The 17277-nt window shown below is 42.9% G+C and overlaps 3 protein-coding genes and 1 pseudogene across 3 annotated transcripts in view; 2 read left to right on the forward strand and 2 right to left on the reverse strand.

Moving 5' to 3' along the window:
• The window catches only part of SAR1B (secretion associated Ras related GTPase 1B), a 1003791-nt gene that overhangs the window by 877079 nt on the left and 109435 nt on the right, over positions 1 to 17277 (forward strand). The gene's annotated exons all lie outside the window — the stretch shown is intronic.
• The window catches only part of CDKN2AIPNL (CDKN2A interacting protein N-terminal like), a 413846-nt gene that overhangs the window by 84684 nt on the left and 311885 nt on the right, over positions 1 to 17277 (forward strand). The window lies entirely within an intron of this gene.
• SEC24A (SEC24 homolog A, COPII coat complex component) overlaps positions 1 to 17277 on the reverse strand; it is an 81267-nt gene that overhangs the window by 7170 nt on the left and 56820 nt on the right. Inside the window, exons 17-21 of the mRNA XM_050792747.1 lie at positions 16726 to 16836; positions 13449 to 13624; positions 6204 to 6341; positions 3748 to 3852; positions 203 to 295 (exon numbers count right to left, since the gene is read on the reverse strand). Coding sequence (XP_050648704.1) covers positions 203 to 295; positions 3748 to 3852; positions 6204 to 6341; positions 13449 to 13624; positions 16726 to 16836 — 623 coding nt within the window. The remainder of the gene's footprint in view (positions 1 to 202; positions 296 to 3747; positions 3853 to 6203; positions 6342 to 13448; positions 13625 to 16725; positions 16837 to 17277) is intronic.
• LOC126957676 (uncharacterized) lies at positions 5782 to 5881 on the reverse strand (annotated as a pseudogene).

Raw genomic sequence — 17277 nt, forward strand, 5'->3', positions numbered from 1 at the left:
CGCCTGGCCTATCTGCCTTTTAAATACATAAATTCCCTCATGATTCTATGAATGGAGTGATAGAATCCACCAATATGAAAACCTATCAATAAACATTTTTGGTATGATTCTGTTATTATTTTCTGATATCAAAATAGGGGATATTCATGTTTTTGCCACCTTTGAAATGCCCTTTATAATCACTATAATAAAAGAGTCTTACCATAGGCTGTGGAATCAATGCATAGTTTTGAACTCCTAGAACTTGGCTGAGAAAATTCTGTGTACAATTTTTTCCAACCCAAAGCATCAGTACCTAGGGACAGGAATAAAATTATTTTGAGAAGTAGCATACATAAAGGTGAGTCTGTTGAGTGAATATATTTTATTTTTATTTTATATATATATATTTGTGAGATAGGGTCTTACTCTGTCACCCAGGCTGGAGTGCAATGGTGCAATCTCAGCTCACTGCAACCTCCGCCTCCTGGGTTCAAGCAATTTCCCACCTCAGCCTCCAGAGTAGCTGGAACTACAGGCATGTGCCACCATGCCCAGCTAATTTTTGTATTTTTAGTAGAGATGGGGTTTCGCCATGTTGGCCAGGCTAGTCTTGAACTCCTGACCTCAAGAGATCTGCCTGCCTCAGCCTCCCAAAGTGCTGGGATTACAGGTGTGACCCACCGCACCCAGCCTGAGTATATTTTAAAAGGTCAAAAAGGTAAATATATTTAGTGAGATTGTACAGCCTTTAACTGAATAGTAATTAGTATTTACCTGATGAGACATTTTATGCTTGGCATGAAACAAGGAGGATATGGAGGGGGAAGGTGGCAGACAAATGTACTGTCATGAATCACTGAACACTGGGATACATGCTGAGAAACGTTTTGTTATGTGATTTCGTTGTGTGAACATCATAGAGTGTATTTACACAAGCCTTAATGGTATAGTCTACTGTACCTAGGCTACAAACCTCTATAGGTTGTTACTGAATACTGTAGGCAACTATAACACAATGCTAAGTATTTGTGGATCTAAACATAGGAAAGGTATAGTAAAAATATGGTAGAAGGGATAAACATTACACCTGTATAGGGCACTTACCACGAATGGAGCGCACAAGACTAAAAGTTGCTCTGGGTGAGTCAGTGAGTGGTGAGTGAATGTAAAGGCCTAGGACATTACTGGACACTGCTATAAACTTTACAAACACTGTACATTTAGGCTACACTAGATATATATATGAAATTTCTTTCTTCAATAATTAACCTTAGTTTACTATAACTTTTTTTTTTTTTTTTTTGAGACAGAGTGTTGCTCTGTCGCCCAGGCTGGAGTGCAGTGGCGCGATCTCGGCTCACTGCAAGCTCCACCTCCCGGGTTCACGCCATTCTCCTGCCTCAGCCTCCTGAGTAGCTGGGACTACAGGCGCCCGCCACCACGCCTGGCTCATTTTTTATATTTTTAGTAGAGACGGGGTTTCACTGTGTTAGCCAGGATGGTCTCGATCTCCTGACCTTGTGATCCGCCCGCCTCGGCCTCCCAAAGTGCTGGGATTACAGGCTTGAGCCACCACACCCGGCCCAGTTTACTATAACTTTATGAACTTCTTTTAATTTTTTTTTTTGAGATGGAGTTTCACTCTTGTTGCCCAGGCTGGAGTGCAATGGCACAATCTTGGCTCACCACAACCTCTGCCTCCCAGGTTCAAGTGATTCTCCTGTCTCAGCCTCCCAAGTAGCTGGGATTACAGGCATGCACCACCACACCTGGCTAATTTTGTATTTTTAGTAGAGACAGGGTTTCTCCATGTTGGTCAGGCTGGTCTCAAACTCCCGACCTCAGGTGATCCGCCTGCCTTGGCCTCCCTAAGTGTTGGGATTATAGGTGTGGATCACCACACCCAGCCTCTTTTAGTTTTTTTTTTTTTTTTTTTTTTTTTTTGAGACAGGGCCTCGTTCTGATGCCCAGGCTGGAGTGCAGTGGTATGATCTCAGCTCACTGCAGCCTCAACCTCCTGGGCTCAGGTGATCTTCCCACCTCAGCCTCCCAAGTAGCTGGTATTACAGGTGCACGTGACCACGCCTGGCTGATTTTTTTTTTTTTTTTTTTTTTTTTTTTTTTTTTTTTTTTTTTTTTTTTTTGAGACGGAGTCTCGCTCTGTCGCCCAGCCCAGGCTGGAGTGCAGTGGCGCGATCTCGGCTCACTGCAAGCTCCGCCTCCCGGGTTCACGCCATTCCCCTGCCTCAGCCTCCCGAGTAGCTGGGACTACAGGCGCCCACAACCGCGCCCGGCTAATTTTTTGTATTTTTAGTAGAGACGGGGTTTCACCGTGGTCTCGATCTCCTGACCTTGTGATCCGCCCGCCTCGGCCTCCCAAAGTGCTGGGATTACAGGCGTGAGCCACCGCGCCCGGCCGACCTGGCTGATTTTTGTATTTTGAGTAGAGACGGAGTTTTGCCATGTTGCCCAGGCTGTTCTCAAATTCCTGGGCTCAAGCAATTGCTCTCCTTGGCCACTGAAAAGGCTGGGATTACAGGCGTGAGCCACTGGGCCCGGCCAACCTTTTTTTTTTGAGACTAGGTCTCACTTTGTTGCCCAGGCTGGAGTGCAGTGGTGTGATCTCAGCTTACTGCAGCCTCAGGCTCCCCAGCTCAGCCTTCTGAGTTGCTAAGACACAGCCTTGAGCCACCACGCCTGGCTAATATTTGTATTTTGAGTAGAGACAGGGTTTCACCATGTTGCCCAGGCTGGTCTCGAAGTCCTGACCTCAAGCAATCCGCCTGCCTTGGCATCCTAAAGTGCTGCAATTACAGGCATAAGCCGCCATGCCCGGTCAACTTCTTTTAATTTTTTTTGAGTCTTTTGTAATAACACTAGCTTAAAACACACATTGTACAGTTGCACAAAAATATTCTTTATATCCTTGTTCTATAAGCATTTTTCTATTAAAAAAAAGGGTTTTTTTTTTGAGACAGTCTTGCTCTGTTGCCCAGGCTAGAGTGCAGTGGTGCAATCTTGGCTCACTGCAACCTCTGCCTCCTGGGTTCAAGTGATTCTCCTGCCTCAGCCTCCCAAGTAGCTAGGATTACAGGCATACACCACCACACCTGGCTAATTTCTTTGTATTTTTAGTAGAGATTTTCACCATGTTGGTCAGGCTGGTCTTGAACTCCTGATCTCAAATGATCTGCCCGCCTCGGCCTCCCAAAGTGCTGGGATTATAGGTGTGAGCCACCATGCCCGGCCCTATGTTTAAAATTTTTTAAATTTTTTACTTTTTAAATTGTTTTGTTAAATACTGAAACACAAACACACATTAGCCTAGGCCTATACAGCGTCAAGATCATCAATCTCGCTGTCTTCCACCTCCACACCTTGTCACATTGGAAGGTCTTCAGGGGCAATAACATGCATAGAGCTGTCATCTACTATGATAACAAGATCTTCTTTTAGAATATCTCCTCAAGGACCTGCCTGAGGTTAACTTTTTAAAAAGTTAAGTAGGAGTACATTCCAAAGCAATAATAAAAAAATATAGTATAGTAAATACTAAATGATAGGAATTCTTCAGCTCCATTATAAATCTTATGGGATCACCATCATATAAGCTGTGACTTACACATCATTAATCAGTGTATGACTGTATATAGGTTAAAATATGAAATCTGTTCAGGAAGAGATATTAAAGGGAATGAAACCAAATGCTAAATTAAAACAGTATAGTAGTCTGCAGTGAGGGTCAGGATAAGTCAAACTACTTACAGAGCCTGCATCCATGAGGAAAGCTCCATCTCTGCTAAGCTTCTCCACTGAAAGCTGAAGAATGGGGGGTTGAGGTATGGTTCTATCACTGATGTTGAGTGCTCCCTGAGAAATTAAGTAAAAGAGTAAAGGTTTTAAATATAGAAAATATGGAGTCACAATTAAATAACAACAAAAAATTAAATGAATGTTACCTCTACAAGTTTGGGCCTTGCTTAGGTAAATCAGAATTATTCATATTTAAATATAAAGAAGATGATGAAATAGTTATCACTTATTTTCAGTAGAGAAGGGGTTTCACCATGTTGGCCAGGCTGGTCTCAAACACCTGACTTTAGGTGATCCACCTGCCTCAGTCTCCCAAAGTGCTGGGATTACAGTTGTGATTTACCATGCCTGGCCGTTAACTTCTGATCTTAACCCTTGTTTCAAAAAAAGAATGCAATAGGCCACCACAGTGGCTCACCCCTGTAATTCTAGCACTTTGGGAGGCTGAGGCGGGTGGCTCACTTGAGGTTAGGAGTTTGAAACCAGCCTTACGAACATGGTGAAACCCCGTCTTTACTAAAAATACAAAATTAGCAAGATGTGGTGGTGCACGCCTGTAATCCCAGCTACTCGGGAGGCTGAGGCAGGAGAATTGCTTGAACCCAGAAGGCGGAGGCTGTGGTGAGCCAAGATCGCTCCATTGCACTCCAGCCTGGGCAACAAGTGCGAAACTCCATCTCAAAAAAAAAAGAAAAAAAAAAGTTACCTCAAATTTCATAGGCAATTTTCTTTTATATATGTAAAATATCTTAAATTCTTTTTCTTTTTTTTTTTGGAGATGGAATCTTGCTCTGTTGTCACTCAGGCTGGAGTACGATGGCACGATCTCGGCTCACCACGACCTCTGCCTCCTGGGTTCAAGCAATTCTCCTGCCTCAGCCTCCCGAGTACCCGGGATTACAGGCATGCATCATCACGCCCAGCTAATTTTTGTATTTTTAGTAGAGACGGGGTTTCGCCATGTTGGTCAGGCTGGTCTTGAACTCCTGACCCCAGGTGATCCACTTGCCTCGGCCTCCCACAATGCTGGATTACAGGCATAAAGCCACCGCGCCTGGCCCACATAATAAATTCTTTAAATTTTCAAAGGTTTTTTTTTTTTTTTTTTTTAAGACGGAGTCTCACTCTGTCACCCAGGCTGGAGTGTAGTGGCATAATCTTGGCTCACTGCAACCTCTGCCTCCTGGGTTCAAGCAATTCTCTGCCTCAGCCTCCCGAGTAGCTGGGATTACAGGCACCCGCCACCATGGCAGGCTAATTTTTTTGTGTTTTGTATTTTTAGTAGAGACAGGGTTTCACCATCTTGTCCAGGCTAGTCTTGAACTCCTGACCTCATGATCCACCCGCCTCGGCCTCCCAAAGTGCTGGGATTACAGGCATGAGCCACTGTGCCTGGCCTGAAACGTTTTTAACCGAAACATTATTTCCAAAATCTATATCTTAACTTGATCACAATTTTAGAAAGATTATGATTTAACATTTTCATTCTTGTGACTTTAATTCTGGTAAATTTCTACCAAAGGAAAACAATGTTACAATTTAGATAAATATTTTTTCTTTAATTCAAGGACACTGTTACATTGAACTGGGTGTTCAGATTTAATTTCACTCTCAGATCTAGATGTGCACTTGTTCCAGTCTGGAATGACTTCTGTAACAAAAAACCCCCATCCCCCAGAAAAGATATTTTAAAAATACACCTAGAAATTTTTTTAAAAAATACTTTAAGTTCTGATACACATGTGCAGAATGTGCAGATTTGATATATAGGTATACGTGTGCCATGGTGTTTTGCTGCACCCATCAACCTGTCATCTGGGTATTAAGCCCCGCATGCATTAGGTATTTGTACTAATGCTCTCCTTCCCCTTGTCCCCACCCCTGACAGTCCCCAGTGTGTGATATTCCCCTCCCTGTGTCCATGTGTTCTCATTGTTCAACTCCCGCTTATAAGTGAGAACATGCGGTGTTTGGTTTTCTGTTCCTAAAAATGCGTCATGAATTTGTGTGTCATCCTTGCACAGGGGCCATGCTAATCTTCTCTGTATCATTCCAATTTTAGTATATTTGCTGCTGAAGTGAGCAAAAATACACCGAGAACTTTTAAAATGTCAGTTGTTAAAAGATCAATTTGTTTGAATAAAGGTGCTCTGGTCAATTTGACAATCTTTCCATTTCTTAGATCTGCTCTACAAATGGTATTTTAAGAAACGTAAAGGCATTATTTTTAGGAGCTTCCCTATACTAAAATTTCTTTACTCAGACCTAGCCACAAAAAACAATAATAATAATAAAATAAAATAAAAGATAAAGCAAATAATAAACAAACCGTTCCTCATTTCTGTACTGGACTATGATTAGGCTTACTAATCCTCAAGTAAAAGCCACAAAAAAGCAATCCATCTTACCTCATCTGAAAGATTGTCAACTCTATACAAACTGGGATGAGTTGTGAGCATAAGGTAAACCAAGGGCTGGTTTTTCACTTGACACATAGCAAAAATGCGTTCATCTAGACGTGCATTTGTCCCAGTCTGGAATGATTTCTGTAACAGAAAACCCCCATTCCCCACAAAAGAAGATATTTTAAAAATACATCCAGAATTTTTAAAATGCCAGTTGTTAAAAGAATATTTTCAGAGAGAATTCACAAATTTACTGTCAATTTTTTTAAAGTATCTTTTTTAAGAAGTCACGCACGCCAGGCGCAGTGGCTCAAGCCTGTAATCCCAGCACTTTGGGAGGCCGAGACGGGCGGATCACGAGGTCAGGAGATCGAGACCATCCTGGCTAACACGGTGAAATCCCGTCTCTACTAAAAAAATACAAAAAGCTAGCCGGGCGAGGTGGCGGGCGCCTGTAGTCCCAGCTACTCGGGAGGCTGAGGCAGGAGAATGGCCTAAACTCAGGAGGCGGAGCTTGCAGTGAGCTGAGATCCAGCCACTGCACTCCAGCCTGGGCAACAGAGCGAGACTCCGTCTCAAAAAAAAAAAAAAAAAAAAAAAAAAAGTCACACACATCTATTAAACTGTAGCTATAGCCCCACCTAAAAGTCTTTTGAAATTAACTAACTGACCATGGCAAAGTTATCTGATCTCCACGGTGTCTGTTTCCTAGTTGATAAAATAGATCAAAACACTCTATCTATCATATAATGATCATGATAATGATGTAACAATCCAAGCAACACCATAGGAAGGATGAAGTTATATTGCAGATGACAAAGTAAAGGCACACATGAAGGACCAAAAAGATATCCATTACGTCAGTGGTCCTTTTTCATACCAGGGACTGGTTTCATGGAGGACAATTTTTCCACAGACTGGTGGGGACACGGTGGAGGATGATTTTGGGATGAAACTGTTCCACCTCTTATCATCAGACATTAGATTCTCATAAGGAGCATGCAACCTAGATCTCTCGCATGCGCAGTTCACAATATGGTTGGTGCTCCTATGAGAATCTAATGCTGCCACTTATCTGACAGGAGGCAGAGCTCAGGCAGTAATGCTCCCTCACCTACTGGTCACCTCCTGCTGTGTGGCTCAGTTCCTAACAGGCCACCCACTGGTACCAGTCCGTGGTCCGGGGGTAGTGCACTTAGAACCCTGCACTAAATGGTCCATAAGTGCTGGGTGAATGATTAATGGCAGCTGTCATTGATTCTCCCACCATACAAACAATATAACAAAGAATACTAATAAACAAGAAATCATAATACTACTACAAATGAGGAAAGCTTCTTAGTAAAATGAGTTAATAAGTAACTATGATATTTAACTGTTATTATTTTCTTTACACAGATAAAAATGGAGAAGAAAAAAGATATGGGTAAGGTTTTTTTTTTTTTTTTTTTTTTTTTTTTTGAGACAGAGTCTCCCTCTGTCGCCCAGGCTGGAGTGTAGTGCTTTTCGATCTCTGCACACTGCAACCTCTGCCTCCTGGGTTCAAGCGATTCTCCTGCCTCAGCCTCCTGAGTAGGTGGGATTACAGGTGCGTGCAACCACGCCTGGTTTTATCTTTTTCTTTTCTTTTTTTTTTTGTATTTTTAGTAGAGACCAGGTTTCAGCATGTTGTTCAGGCTGGTCTTGAACTCCTGACCTCATGATCCGCCCGCCTTGGCCTCCTAAAGTGCTGGGATTACAGGCGTGAGCCACTGCGCCCAGCCAGTTGTGGGTAAGGTTTTAAGTATTCCAATTGATGGAAAGGAGTAAAATAGGCAGAGAGAAAATAATAATGAAATTATGTATTAAAACAAGTACACTGAGCCGAGTGCTGTGGCTCACACCTTTAATCCCAACACTTTGGGAGGCCGAGGCAGGTGCATCACAAGGTCAGGAGTTCGAGACCAGCCTGACCAGCATGGTGAAATCCCATCTCTACTAAAAATACAAAAAATTAGCCGGGCATAGTGGTACATGCCTGTAATCCCAGCTACTCAGGAGGCTGAGGCAGGAGAATCACTTGAACCTAAGAGGTGGAGATTGCAGTGAGCAGAAATTATGTCACTGCACTCCAGCCTGGGCGACAGAGTGAGACTGTCTCAAAAAAAAAAAAAAAAAATACACTGCCTACATTAAAGGAAGATTATAAAAGCTCTTAAGATTTTAATGGAAGAAACAAAGTTCCATCTATTCATTTAAAAAATGTTTCCTGAGTGTCTATTATATACTAGGAACGGTTCTAACTGCTAGGACAAAAACATGAATGAAAAAGATAAAAATCCTTGTCCTCATAAAGTTTACATCCGATTAAGGGAAGAATAAAAAATAAGCAAAATATGTGGTATGTCGGTGATAAATGCTATAGGAAAAATACAGGAGGTAAGAGTGATTAAAGGTGTCAGGATGGTGTGGGATGGGGTGGGATTAGGGTGTTGCATATTAAATGGGGAAGATCAAAGAACGTAGGCTTTAGAATAAAGCATTTCAAGAAAGGCCTGAAGGAGAAAGAAGAGCTCAGATTTTTTTTTTTTTTTTTTTGTTTTTGTTTTTGAGACGGAGTCTCACTCTGTTACCCAGGCTGGAGTGCGGTGGCACGATCTCGGCTCACTGCAAACTCTGCCTCCCGGGTTCACATCATTCTCCTGCCTCAGCCTCCCGAGTAGCTGGGACTACAGGTGCCCGCCACTATGCCCTGCTAATTTTTTGTATTTTTAGTAGAGACGGGGTTTCACTGTGTTAGCCAGGATGGTCTCGATCTCCTGACCTCATGATCCACCCGTCTCGGCCTCCCAAAGTGCTGGGATTACAGGCGTGAGCCACCGTGCCCGGCCTTTTTTTTTTTTTTTTTGAGACGGAGTCTTGCTCTGTCGCCCAGGCTGGAGTGCAGTGGCACAATCTCGGCTCACTGCAACCTCCGCTTCCTGGGTTCACGCCATTCTCCTGCCTCAGCCTCCTGAGTAACTGGGACTACAGGCGCTCGCCACTATGCCCTGCTAATTTTTTGTATTCTTTAGTAGAGACGGGGTTTCACTGTGTTAGCCAGGATGGTCTCGACCTCCTGACCTCGTGATCTACCCGCCTCAGCCTCCCAAAGTGCTGGGATTATAGGCGTGAGCCACTGTGCCCGGCCGAGCTCAGATTTTTAAATGTTAAAATTTAAATATTTGCCAGGCACAGTGGCTCATGGCTGTAATCCCAACAATTTGGGAGGCCAAGGTGGGCGGATCATGAGGTCAGGAGTTTGAAACCAGCCTTACGAACGTGGTGAAACCCCGTCTTTACTAAAAATACAAAATTAGCAAGACGTGGTGGTGCACGCCTATAATACCAGCTACTTGGGAGGCTGAGGCAGGAGAATTACTTGAACCCGGGAGGCGAAGGTTGCAGTGAACCGAGATTGTGCCATTGCACTCCAGCCTGGGCAACAAGAGCCAGACTCTGTCTCAAAAAAAAAAAAAAAAAATTAAATATTTATGTAATCTGTGTACTTATATTCAGAAATGGAAATACGTAATTTGAATTAGAGAAGTGAGAACTAGAGGTTGGGCACGGTGGCTCATGCCTGTAATCCCAGTACTTTGGGAGGCCATGGAAGGCAGAGATCACAAGGTCAGGAGTTCAAGACCAGAATGGCCAACATAGTGAAACCCTGTCTCTACTAAAAATACAAAAAATTAGCTAGGCATGGTGGCAGGTGCCTGTAATCCCAGCTACTCTGGAGGCTGAGGCAGGAGAATCACTTGAATCCAGGAGGTGGAGGTTGCAATGAGCCAAGATCACGACACTGCACTCTAGCCCGGACAACAGTGTGAAACTCCATCTCAAAAAAAAAAAAAAAAAAAAAAAGAACTGTAGATTCAAAAGTCACTCCTACTAGAAAGTAATGAGTTGCTCTTCTCACCTGGAAAAAACTATACACAACAGACAAGTAGATCCCAGAGTTTAGGAAAAATACAGACAAGATGCAGGCCAGGTGTGGTAGCTCACGCCTGTAATCCCAGCAATTTGGGAGGCCGAGGCCAGTGGATCATTGAGGTCAGGAGTTCAAAACCAGCCTGGCCAACATGGGGAAACCCCGTCTCTACTAAAAATACAAAAATTAGCCAGGTGTGGTGGTGCACACCTGTAATCCTAGCTACTCAGGAGGCTGAGGTCGCAGTGAGCCGAGATCGCCACTGCCACTCCAGCCTGGCGACATAGCAAGACTTAAAAAAAAAAAAAAAAAAAAAAAAAAAAAAAAGATGCAGAGCAGTCCTTTATTTTTCTTATTAAAAAAATTTTTTTGTAGGGGTGGAATTTCACTATGTTGTCCAGGCTGGTCTCAAACTCCTAGACTCAAGCAATCGACCCTCCCGCCTTGGCCTCCCAAGGTGCTAGGATTACAGGCATGAGCCACTGTGCCCAGCCAGCAGTCCTTGAACAGTTCTGGAATCTGGAATGCTTCTTCAGGTGCATTTTTAACATGAGTTGTTTCTTAATTTAAAAAATTAAACAAAATTTTTAATAGAGACATTCTTGCTTTCTTGCCCAGGCTGGTCTCAAACCTCTAGCTTTAAGCAATCCTTCTACCTTGGCCTCTCAAAGTATATTGGGTTATAGGTATGAACCACGGCACCTGGCCAACATGAGCTTTTATTTATTTAATTTATATTTTAAGAGAAGGAGTCTCGCTCTGTCACCCAGGCTGGAGTGCAGTGGTGCAATCTCAGCTCACTGCAACCTCTGCCTCCTGGATTCAGGCGATTCTCCTGCCTCAGCCTCCCAAGTAGCTGTGACTACAGGCATGTGCCACCATGCCCTGCTAATTTTTGTAATTTTTGTGGAGACGAGGTTTCACCACTTTGGCCAGGCTAGTCTCAAACTCCTGAACTCAAGTGATCTGCCCGCCTTGGCCTCCCAAAGTGTTGGGATTACATGCATGAGCCACCATGGCCAGCCAACACGAGCTTTTAAATAAAATTTTATAAGGGAAGTTTATCCTGAGGCAAAAAGCTTGGACATTCAATTTTGGACACTGGATAAATAAGCCTACTCCACCAGACCAGAGTTTTCCTTCTTTTCTGGGAGGAAGGCAAAGAGCAGGCAGGGAAGACATGTAAATAATAAATAGCAAATGAAAAACCCTACAATCAAAGTAAAACAAAGAAAAACCCTACAAACATTTAAACTCAAAGACAAGGATATGGAAGTCCAATCCAGATCATAGAAACAAGTATGCAGGTATACAGGTATAATAAAGTGTATCTGAAGAAGATTAAGGGCCAGGCATGGTGGCTCATGGCTGTGATCCCTACACTTTGGGAGGTTGAGGCGGGAGGATCACCTGAGGTTGGACGTTAGAATCCAGCCTAACCAATATAGTGAAACCCTGTCTCTACTAAAAATATAAAAATTAGCTGGGGTGTGGTAGTGCATGCCTATAATCCCAGCTACTCAGGAGGCTGAGGCGGGAGAATTGCCTGAACGCAGGAGGTGGAGGTTGAACCCAGAAGGTGGAGGTTGCAGTGAGCCGAGATCATGCCATAGGGCTCCAGCCTGGGCAATAGAGGGAGACCCTGTCTCGGGAAAAAAAAAAAAAAAAAAAATAAGTGTAATTGGTAGCTCATGCCTGTAATCCTAGCACCTCGAGAGGCCAAGGCAGGCAAATCACCTGAGATCAGGAGTTTGAGACAAGCCTGACCAACATGGTGAAACCTTGTCTCCACTAAAAACACAAAATTAGTCAGACACAGTGGCACACACTTGTAATCCCAGCTACTCGGAAGGCTGAGGCAGGAGAATCACTTGAACCTGGGAGGTTGAGGTTGCGTTAAGCCAAGATCGTGCTACTGCACTCCAGCCTGGGTGACAGAGCAAGACTCCAACTCAAAAAAAAAAGAAGCCGGGCGCGGTGGCTCAAGCCTGTAATCCCAGCACTTTGGGAGGCCGAGACGGGCGGATCACAAGGTCAGGAGATCGAGACCATCCTGGGTAACACAGTGAAACCCCGTCTCTACTAAAAATACAAAAACTTAGCCGGGCGAGGTGGCAGGCGCCTGTAGTCCCAGCTACTCGGGAGGCTGAGGCAGGAGAATGGCGTGAACCCGGGAGGCGGAGCTTGCAGTGAGCTGAGATCCGGCCACTGCACTCCAGCCTGGGTGACAGAGCAAGACTCCGTCTCAAAAAAAAAAAAAAAAAAAAGAAAAAAGAGAGAAGTGTAATGTCGCTGAAATTCTGTAGGGACAGGAAAGAGCCAAAAAATAAAAATAAAATAAAATCACATGTGTGGTATCTTCTTTTTTTAAAAAAGTTAACTTTCTTGTTGGTGAAAAATTCTAATTGCATATATTTATGAGGTATAAAGAGATGCTATGATATAGTATAAAATGTGGAATGATTTAATGAAGCTAGGTAACATACCCGTAACCTCAAATAGTTATCACTTATTCTTCCTGTCTAACTAAAACACTGTATCTTTTGTTCAATATCTCCCCATTCCTTCCTCACCACCCAGCCTCTAGTAACCACTATTCTGCTTTCTGCTTTTGTGTGTTTGATTTCTAGCTTTCACGTATAAGTGAGAACAGGCAGTGCATGTGTGCTTTCTTGCACCAGCAATATAATATAAAATTCTTGTTTTGGAAAACTGATTATCAGTTGAATTTTTTATAATGTCACTGAATACTTAGCTTAAAGAAGCATCTTATGAACAAGGAACTTACTCTGAATCAGTTTTCTGTAACTTTTTTTGGTTATTAAACTTTTCAAAGTTCAAATAAGAGGTAAGGCCCCTGTCGTCAAAAATTTAACTAGCATAAACTTACATATACAATGTTTAGGGATTCATAGGAAAAAAATTTTGCCTTTTGATGTTTCCATTGTGTTCGTTTCTTTCTTTTTGTTTGTTTATTTTGAGACAGAGTCGGGCTCTCTCGCACAAGCTGGAGTACAGTGGCGCGATATGGGCTCACTACAACCTCTGTCTCCTGGACTCAACCATCCTCCCACCTCAGCCTCCCAAATAGCTGGGACTACAGGTGTGCACCACCACACCTGGCTAGTTTTTTTGTATTTTTTGCAGAGACCAGGTTTCACCATGTTGCCTAGGCTGGTCTCAAATGCCTGGACTCAAGCAATCCACCCACATCAGCCACCCAAAGTGCTGGGATTTCAGGTGTAGGCCACAGTGCCTGGCCATCACTGTGTTAGTTTCTGTACTGTTTTTCTTACCTGTTTAAGGAGAGCCAATACAAAAAGTGGGAAAAGCCGCAAAGAAAAAGGAACCACGAGTCCAGGCTGCTGGTTACTTAAGACTGAAGAACGGTAAGCTGAAAGGGAGTCAATGACTGCATTCACTAGAGCATCCCGAGCGTCACTCAGACTGGCAGTCATAGATCTGTCAACAGCTAAGCAAGGTGAGGGTAAGGACAAAAAAGAAATATGATAGAAGTTTAGCTAGTCCACTGTTAAGGATAGAAGAGATAATTTTTAAAAACTATACTAAGTATCTCTCCAATTTACTATATACACAAACGAAGCAAAACACAGCAGCTAAAATCATGGTCTGGAGAACGGAGCCAACCTCTGTTGAAATGCTGCTCTGCTATTTCCTAGTTGTATAATCATTTGGCAAGTAATTTAACCTTCCTGAGCCTCAGTTATGCTACTGATTGTAATCCAACATTTTATATACCACTGAGAAAGAAAAACATTGCAATTAAACACACAATGCTTTCCTGTGTTTCCTGAAACACAGAGTGTTTTGAAACAGAGTTCTTTTGAAATTTTAATTTTAATTAATTAATTAAACCAAATTTTTTGTACAAAGTCTCCCTATGTTGCCCAGGCTGATCTCAAACTTCTGGTCTCAAGAAATCCTCCTGCCTCAGCCTTCCAAAGTGCTGGGATTATAGGCACGAACCACTATGCCCAGCCCAGCGTTATTTCATATTTACAGAAAGAGTTCTTAGAGTTATTTATTTATTTATTTATTTAGACACAGAGTTTCGCTCTGTCGCCCAGGCTGGAGTGCGGTGGTGTGGTCTTGGCTCGCTGCATCCTCCGCCTCCCAGGTTCAAGCAATTCTCCTGCCTCAGCCTCCTGAGTAGCTGGGACTATAGCTGGGACTACAGACATGTGCCACCACACCTGACTAATTTTTTTTTTTTTCTTTTTTGCATTTTTAGTAGAGATAGGGTTTCACCATGTTGGCCAGGCTGGTCTTGAACTCCTGGCTTCAAGTGATACACCCCCCTCAGCCTCCCAAAGTCCCGGGATTACAGACATGAGCCACCATGCCTGGCCTCTTATTTAGACAGATTTTCATCATTTGTCATGCCACTCTGTTTATAAGCATTTCTGCATGAAAACTTTTTTTCAAAACTTTAAAAAAAAAAGGATAACTGTTTGGAAGACTTGTCAAACTTTAATTAAACTCCATCCACGTGGTACTAAAAGTACATTCAATATAGTAGCAGAACCAATACTTATGAAGTTGTGACAATTTATCAAAAATCCACAAAACCCACCTAATAGTTACTGCTGTCATTCATAATAATAATCACAGTTACAAAAAAAAAATGTAACTTAAACAAAAAAATAAAGGCAATGATCTTCAAATTTCACAGGTCACAATCCTGAACATCTAACAACATAAAAGATTGAAGTGTGGGTAAATCCTTTACCAGGCTCCATGTAAAACATTTTTCCCAATAGGAAATTCAAGAAAGTGAGTAACTATTCCCGATACAGACAGAATTAAGTTTGAAGCAAATGGACTTACTGAGGCCGGGTGTGGTGGCTCACAGCTGTAATCCCAACAGTTTGGTAGGCCAAAGCAGGAAGATTGCTTGAGCCCAGGATTCAAGATCAGCCTGGGCAACATGGTGAGACTCTTTGTCTCTAAAAAAATTTTTTTAAAGGTAGCTGAGTGAGGGCCAGGCGTGGTGGCTCACGTCTGTAATCCCAGCACTTTAGGAGGCCAAGGTGGGTGGATCATGAGGTTAAGAGATCAAGACCATCCTGGCCAACATGGTGAAACCCCGACTCTACTAAAAATACAAAAATTAGCTGGGTGTGGTGTCGTGCGCCTGTAGTCCCAGCTACTCGGGAGGCTGAGGCAGGAGAATTGCTTGAACTTTGGGGTCAGAGGTTGCAGTGAGCTGAGATTGTGCCACTGCACTCCATCCTGGGAGGCTGAGTAAGACTCCGTCTCAAAATAAAATAAAATAAAATAAAGGAAATGAAATGAAATAAAATAAAATAAATAAAAGTTAGTTAGCTGGGTGTGGTGGTGTGGGCCTCTAATCCCAGTTATTCAGGAGGCTGAGGCGGGAGGACCCCTTGAGCCCAGGAGGTCAAGGCTGCAATGAGCTAGAACCACACCACTGCACTCCACCCTGGGTGACAGAGCAAAACTCTGTTTTTCAAAAACCAAAGAAAGAAAATAGACCCACTGAAAGTCTTCCTTCAAGTAGAAAGACCACAAGAATCAAAATGATGTTACTAAGCTGTATGTATTTGAAAAGGGACCAAAAAAAAATCAAGAAGGCAATTATATCTGAGATGGAAATAAATAGGTTAAGATATCAGTAAGTTTTCTATTGGCTCACATGATGTGGCTGTAAACAAATGTATGGTGGTAAACTGGTTTTTCAATCCCAAATTCCATGACTCTAAGTCTAATGATCTTTATGGTACACTGTTTCACATAAAAAGAGTATTAAATAGCACTAATATTAACCATTACATAAGATATAGTTGGCCGGGCACGGTGGCTCACGCCTGTAATCCCAGCACTTTGGGAGGCCAAGGCAGGCGGATCACATGAGGTCGGGAGTTCAAGACCAGCTGACCAACATGAAGAAACCCTGTCTCTACTAAAAATACAAAAATTAGCCGGCCATGATGGCACATGCCTGTAATCCCAGCTACTTGGGAGGCTGACGCAGGAGGATCGCTTGAACCCGGGAGATAGAGGTTGTGGTGAGCTGTGATCGTGCCATTGCACTCCAGTCTGGGCAACAAGCGCGAAACTCCAGCTCAAAAAAAAAAAAAAAAAAAAAAAAGATACAGCTAAGTTCAGTGTAGACAAATATAGTGTCTACACTAGAGTGGTTACTTAAGGCCAGTAAGGGAGAGAGGAAGAAGAGGGCAGTAACTGCTAATGAGCATGAGGTTTCTCTTGGGGCAACAGAAATGTTATAAAATTAGATTGTGGTGAAAGCTGTACAACTCTGTAAAAACACTAAAAACAAATGAATTATCAACTAAATTGGATGAAATGGTATGGTATGTAATTATATCTCAATAAATTTGTTTAAATAAACAAACAAAAAAGATAAGATTATCTGCAGCAGATCTTTTCATTCAAATAGTTACTTAGCAGGCACCCAGGGGATCTAAAACATTCAAACTATAAAGCTAACTATTTAAGGGAAAACAAAACTGTTTGGATGTGCCTAATGTTATTACTTGTAAAATATTTATAAGAGATAACAACTCTTACCCATATTGGCCAATAACCCTGAAATTGCTTGAACATCAGCTCCAAGAAAGACATCATTCAGAGTTGAAACTACTGGCAAACACAAAGTATGAACACGAATTCTTCTTTCGCCTTTGAGGAAAATACATAAACAACAGTAAGGGGCAACTATATATAATAAAAGATTATGTTAAAGTCACTTGGAAAAATCACTTCTTAGCTGGGTGCAGTGGTGCACCCCTGTAGTCCCAGCTACTCCAGAGGCAGAAACAGGAGGATCCCTTGAGCTCAGGAGTTCAAGTGCAGCCTGGGCAATACAGTGAGACTCCATCTCTTAAAAACAAACTATATGCCGGGCGCGGTGGCTCACGCCAGTAATCCCAGCACTTTGGGAGGCCGAGAGGGGCGGATCACGAGGTCAGGAGATCGCGACCATCCTGGCTAACATGGTGAAACCCCGTCTCTACTAAAAATACAAAAAATTAGCCGGGCGAGGTGGCGGGCGCCTGTAGTCCCAGCTACTCGGGAGGCTGAGGCAGGAGAATGGCGTGAACCCAGGAGGCGGAGCTTGCA

Source organism: Macaca thibetana, chromosome 6, assembly GCF_024542745.1.
Source record: "Macaca thibetana thibetana isolate TM-01 chromosome 6, ASM2454274v1, whole genome shotgun sequence".
NCBI classification, from domain to species: Eukaryota; Metazoa; Chordata; class Mammalia; order Primates; family Cercopithecidae; genus Macaca; species Macaca thibetana.